At 38.6% G+C, this 6000-nt stretch overlaps 1 protein-coding gene and 1 non-coding gene across 2 annotated transcripts in view; both read right to left on the bottom strand.

The window, feature by feature from the left end:
- Positions 1–1827: 1827 nt before the first annotated feature.
- LOC118642930 lies at positions 1828–1934 on the bottom strand. Its single transcript, XR_004961839.1, has one exon. It is a non-coding gene; the product is annotated as a U6 spliceosomal RNA (small nuclear RNA).
- A 1161-nt stretch (positions 1935–3095) lies between these two features.
- Positions 3096–6000, bottom strand: part of CAMK4 (calcium/calmodulin dependent protein kinase IV) — a 140728-nt gene continuing 137823 nt past the window's right edge. The window contains exons 11-12 of the mRNA XM_036278914.1: positions 5123–5275; positions 3096–4086 (exon numbers count right to left, since the gene is read on the bottom strand). Coding sequence (XP_036134807.1) covers positions 3658–4086; positions 5123–5275 — 582 coding nt within the window. The 3' untranslated portion in view covers positions 3096–3657. The remainder of the gene's footprint in view (positions 4087–5122; positions 5276–6000) is intronic.

Here is a 6000-nt window from a genome sequence, read left to right as displayed (position 1 = left end):
TTTGGCCTCCTACCACCTCATCAGTGTAGAGAACTTAGGCAGCTCTAATCTAAACATAGAAATTCAGGTGTCATTCTGCTTAGAAAATACTCTAGAACAGCACTGTTCCAATATGGCGGCCACCAATCATATGGGCTACTGAGCACTTGATTTACTTAAAGGTGTAACATATACTACTGATTTTTAAAACAGTACAAAAATAAAAATTTTAAATATTAATTTCTCATATGATATGTTGGAATAATACTTTGGATACATTGGGTTAAACTATGCAGTTAATTTTGCCTAATATATATTATATATATTTAATGTGGCTAAGAGAAAATTTAAAATTACGTATGTTCTAGAGGATAGTTCTTCAACCATATCGTTCAAACTTCCACCTTATTTATGTATTCATGGAACCAATGAGCTCTTATAGTATGAGAAAAATCACCAGGATTCCAACTAGGCTTTTTAAATGGGGAAGATTGAGACTGTCCTTCTTTGTGGTAAAATAGTTTAGGTTATGCTTTGCATCTGAACTTGTCTGAAAACAAAAAATCAATAATGTAAAATGATACCTGTCAGCTCTAAAATGCAAAACATAATTTATTGTTCTTTGTTGAAATTCTCTTAATTCTTTTGCCTTAAATATAATTTGACTATATTGTCAATTAGTGGTAACCTTATGAAGTAGTTCAGCAAATTAAAGCTCTGTCTGCCGTTATTTAGCCTGGTAATCTTTGAGAGAGAGAATAAATCCTATTTCAGTAAGTAACATATCTATTTGCTATTCTTGCAAAATGTTAACCCAATTATCCAAATTTAGGTTGTGTTTCTATGAAATCTTAGATTGAACCTCTTGGCTGAAAGGACCAAGTTTTATGACAGCTTGGCTTGTTTTCCCCTGAAATGACTCAATTAGCCACTATTTAGGCATTATCAAGGACTTAATCTTTAACATAAGAGTCAAAATTTAAAACTCCCACTGATGTTTAAAGAGTGCAATTTACAGATTAAAAAAATAATAATAAAGGAAATTACCCTCACACCTTCAAGTACTCATCAAGGAATAGGTATGTGTACTCATTGAAATGGGTGAAACTCTTACACACACATTGGCCCTGGCGTTTACAGTGCTGTCTCTATCGTCCACAGGGCCAACCGCCGAAGGCTGAAGTCAGCCCTGAGTGTGGGATGGTGTAGTGCCCTTGCAACAATATGGGGGTGGCTGGTTCTGATATGTTCTGATCCTTCATGTCATGCCACTCTCTATTAAGATCCCCTTCCCTCTCTTCCTCCCATTTGTAATATGTGGGGCATTTACTGTACATACCTGGTAAGTCTCACTGGGAAAAGTACACCAGGCAATTGATCTTTTAAAATGGAAATCTGAATGCTTAGTAAAAAAGGCATTTTAAAGGTTAAACATAATGAGCCCTTTATAATAGCTGAAATGAGAATTTTGAGAGAGAATAAAGAAGAAAGGAAAGATACAAAGAAGAGGAGGTTAAGTACCTTCTACTAGTTAATACAAATGAAATAAAACAAAAAATTGTCTTTCTCTGAGCCGAGATGATGCCTTACGTAAGGGCTGTTTCCTGCATGCCAGTGACCTGTCAGCCCCTAACCTATGGAAGACGAGAAATCCTACCTTGTTCTCTTCTCAGGAGAAAATCCGTACAGGAAGATTTGTGCTTGGAAAACAGAATGTCTACTAAAATCCAATCACCTCAGAAACCAGGGAATTCATTTTATTTTCCAATTTAATGGTTTTGAGGAAGAGCCAAGGAACTTTTAAGATCTCCTTTTTGGATGAGGATTTTTATGTGATAGTAATTTTTTTTAAGTATGGAACACTTCACGAATTTGCGTGTCATCCTTGAGCAGGGGCCATGCTAATCTTCTCTGTATCGTTCCAATTTTAGTATATGTGCTGCCGAAGCGAGCACGTGATAGTCATTTTTTTATTGTCTGTCATTTTGTACTTTGAATATAATTCTTATTTTTTTTCTTTATTGATTTTTAGAGAGAGAGAGGAAAGGGGGAGAGAGAGAGAGAAACATCAATGAGAGAGAACACTGATTGACCACCTCCTGCGTGGTCCCCACTGGGGATTAGGCCCACAGCCTGGGCATGTGCCCTGACCGGGAATAGAACCTGCGGCCTCCTGGTGCATGGGTCGACGCTCAACTTCTGAGCCACACCGACCGGGCAAATATAATTCTTTCTGGAAATTAAGAAAATGTACTAAAATGTGATACGTAATTAATTTTATAAAATGTTCATTTCATTTCATACTAGAAATAAATCTGAGGTACTTGGAATTTCAATGTGATTTCTATAAGGGAAAAGTATTCATATGAAAATCAAAGAAATTTATTTTGGAAAAAAGTCATAGTCAAGTATCAAGTCTAATGCTACAGCTTCTCAAGTCTGACTTAAAATCAGTGATTTTCCTTTTTGTTTTGTTTTTTAAGGTAAAAGTTTCACTGTCCTAAATTGATGTGAACATTTTCGAAACTACATTGGAAAATGTGGGCACTTCATTCCAAGTGTGAGAAGATATACTAGCTTTCCAAATATATCTTTAGTTTATAAGTAGTATATCTACATAATCATCAATTGAAGGGGGGAAAAAAGACTTTATAAACAAAAATGTTTCCTTATTCTAGTAAAGTCAATAATGAATGATCCTTTAATGAAATACTATTCCCACTCTATTCAGACATTTTGGCACTACCCTGTAGGGTAGATTTTTCTAAATATTTGAAACTTGGTAAGTATAAAGTTTATCCATAAAAATGCTCCTATCTTTAAAGTTGTACACACTCATTAATCAATTCAATTTTACCTCAAAAAATAACAAGAAGTTAATCTTTGTTATTCCAAGTCCTGGTCTTATCTCCTTTCTTCCCTAAAATTCCTTACTCCTCCCTAAGTGTTGTCCATCAGAAGGGCATCTTATTAGAGAGCAGGTAAAGGATGAATTTGTAAAATACTTTCCTCAGGATTGTAAACTGACAGAATTTTAGAACATTTTTGGTTATAATTAATATAGTATATATAAATAAGAACAAAATAAAAAAGCATTCTCCATACAAGCTTTGGAGCATATGGTCTCATGGCCCTTAAAGTGTGCTTCAATTTCTTACCACTGTGGATATTTTTTGCACATGCCGTACAACTATAATGTATAACCATCTCCTTGTAAACAATTTGAACACATTGATGATAAGTTAAATGTTAATGTCATAGGAACACATTTTAGAGCACGACCCAGCACTAGCTGAGGGAGAGTCCAAAGGAATGACTGCCTTGTGAAGATGTCCAAAGGGTGTAGAATGGTTAGGTTTCCAAAGCGAAAAACACTTGTTAATATTTACTTCAAATGTGTGCTACTGGTCCCTGAAAATGCATGTTTTTAAATGTTAGGTTGTGTTTACTTAACTCATCAGCATTAGGTATCCGTTACATACCATAGAAGACACTATTTTTCATAAAGCAGTCACATGCATTGAATTTAGGATTACCAGCTGATATATATGTATTTTTTTTTTTTGCACCTCAAAAACAGAATCACTATAGTGCATATCATGCTTCCACACCTTCCTGGCTGAAGGACGAAATGCATACAGTACCAGGATTTGGCTTCCAAATCGGAAGGAAGCCAACTTAGTACTCTGGCAGGATCACATCATTCTGCTGAGCTCCAAATTCCAGACCAGGGTTTTCTTCATCTTCTTTGGGGGCTGCTGCTTCTTCCACAGTCTTCAGCTTCTCCTGCAGTAAGCCCTCTTCTACTTCTGGGTCAGACACCTTTACCACATCCTCTACTGCCTCAAGCACCATCCTGGTGGCATCAGCAGCATTTGCATCAGCATCTTGAACTTCCTCCACGCCCTTCACCTTCATCAGCTCAGCCTCTGCACTCCCAACGGCCACGTGGGCCTCATCTCCTTGACCTTTCTTTTCTGGAACAGCTTCATTGCCATCTTGGGTTGGGGAGGGCTCTTGGCTGACCTTCTGGCTCTCCTGGATGCTGCCGTGGCTACTGCTGGCGCTGCCCAACCGGGAGGAGGCCACTACAGCCTTCACTGCTGCCTGATTGGAAACAGAAAGGGTCAGGCGTCACCTCCACTTAAAGTCCCAAATCAGAGCCCAGTCTCAAGTCTGCATTTAGAGATTTTGCTCTATATGTTAGTATTCGATCTTTCAAAGTAGTATTATACTAAGATTGTCCTATGAAAACTCATTTGGAGAATAAGCAGAAAAATCTCTCTGATCTCAAATCGGTCTGTGTACTTAATCATCTAGACAATTGAAAGCCCCGAGTAAATTCGTTTGTCCACGGATTACCAGTTTTTAAAATTTTAGACTTGTGTTTCCCAAAGTATTTGTTTCGTGAAACACGGGTTTCATAGATGTTAATAGGTGTTGGGAAAAAAGAGGTCCATAGTCAGATTTATTTGAGAAATCCTGGGTTAAGTCAAGGTTATTTAATCCAGGGTATTTGAAGTTTGTTTCACCATGAAGTTTCTTTAGCATCAGCCTGTCAGTACATGATGGCTGAGTAGAACCCCATTTTTGATCCCCAGCTGTTCACTGAGATCCCTGTACATCTAGCTAGTCCTAAGCAACAGGCAAGACAAAAGCACCTAGTCTTTATCTCTCATATATTTTCTACAAAGAGATGTATTTTTCTGGATACGTTTCTATATCATTTACATTTTTTGCCAAGTATGGTAATTATTTATCTGTATTACAAAATTTAGTTTTTAAAGATTGTTTCCCAATGTTCACAGATTCAGAAAGAAGACAACTTTCTGAATAAATATCAGGTCCCCAAACAACGCTATGCAAGCAGGTCAGACCTAAGTACATGAGAAGCAGTGATAAGGTACTTGGGTAAACCTCGACATGAACACACATGCCCTCTGTTAACAAGAAGGTCTTACAAGAGCATAACATGAGACTCTAGGTGGCTTTAGACCAGCATGGTGGGGATTTCAAAGCAGGATTTTGCCTGTTATCAGAGGAGATGAACAATAGTATCAGATGAAAAATGGTGGAATTATCTTTCATAGTTCAAGATAAGAGAGAAATCTTTTTGAAAGAAACAAATCAAATGCCCTCTTACCTTAAGCTTACGCCGGGCATTGAATTCCTGGAGCTTCTTCTGAGCGGTATCCATGTGCACAAAATTGGCTGCTTTACCTGTCACCCACGGGTGCTGGAGGGCTTGGAAAGTAGTCAGCCGTTTCTTAGGATCCAAAACAATTAGTTTTCTAACCTGAAGTGATAAAGAGCCGTAAGGAGATTTGTATGGTGACTTGGACTTGCCCTTCAGCTTGTGAACCTCTAGGTCTTATTCTGTTTCCCCAGCAGTACCACTGAATATACTTAAAAGCAGTCTGTTTCAGCTCTCAGAGGTCACTGTGGGTGACCATGGCTTTGGGCAGCAGTAGCTGAGGGAGCCTGAAAAGACAGTGGTGTTTGCCACCCGAAAGCCCAAACTGTCAGGCGACTTTCCAACAGAGGTCAGAGGAACAGGTGCTGGCTGGCCTGTCTCAAGGAGAACCAGTATCTCAGTAATTCTAGGCTACACATCACAACACTTAGAATTCAGAACTTCAACGCCCTCTCAGTGGAGATGGAATCATCTGCTCATCATTATTCTTTCTGAAGGATTAAATGACAAGAAATGGGATTGTGTCATAGCCTCTATGATTATGCCACGATTCATAAATTCACGGTTCTCTCTAATCCTTGGAGGGTACTTGAAGAAATAAGCAGAGTGTTGGGGTAAAAGCCTATTTGGAATCGAAGTAAAGGTGTTGGTGGCTTGGGGACATAATTTATTTAAAGGACTAATTCCACCGATGGCAACCCATTCCGGGAGGGTTACCCCTGCTCCTGAGGATGAGCAGACAATCAACTGCCAGGAAGATCAACAACTCAAGTAATCCCTGGCCCTGGGCTAGGAAGCGGGGTCTGGAGTGAGTCAGAGACTCTTTG

This window comes from Molossus molossus, unplaced genomic scaffold, assembly GCF_014108415.1.
Source record: "Molossus molossus isolate mMolMol1 unplaced genomic scaffold, mMolMol1.p scaffold_m16_p_3, whole genome shotgun sequence".
NCBI lineage: Eukaryota > Metazoa > Chordata > Mammalia > Chiroptera > Molossidae > Molossus > Molossus molossus.
The sequence above is the reverse complement of the archived record's forward strand: the minus strand, read 5'-3'. Positions and strand labels throughout refer to the sequence as shown.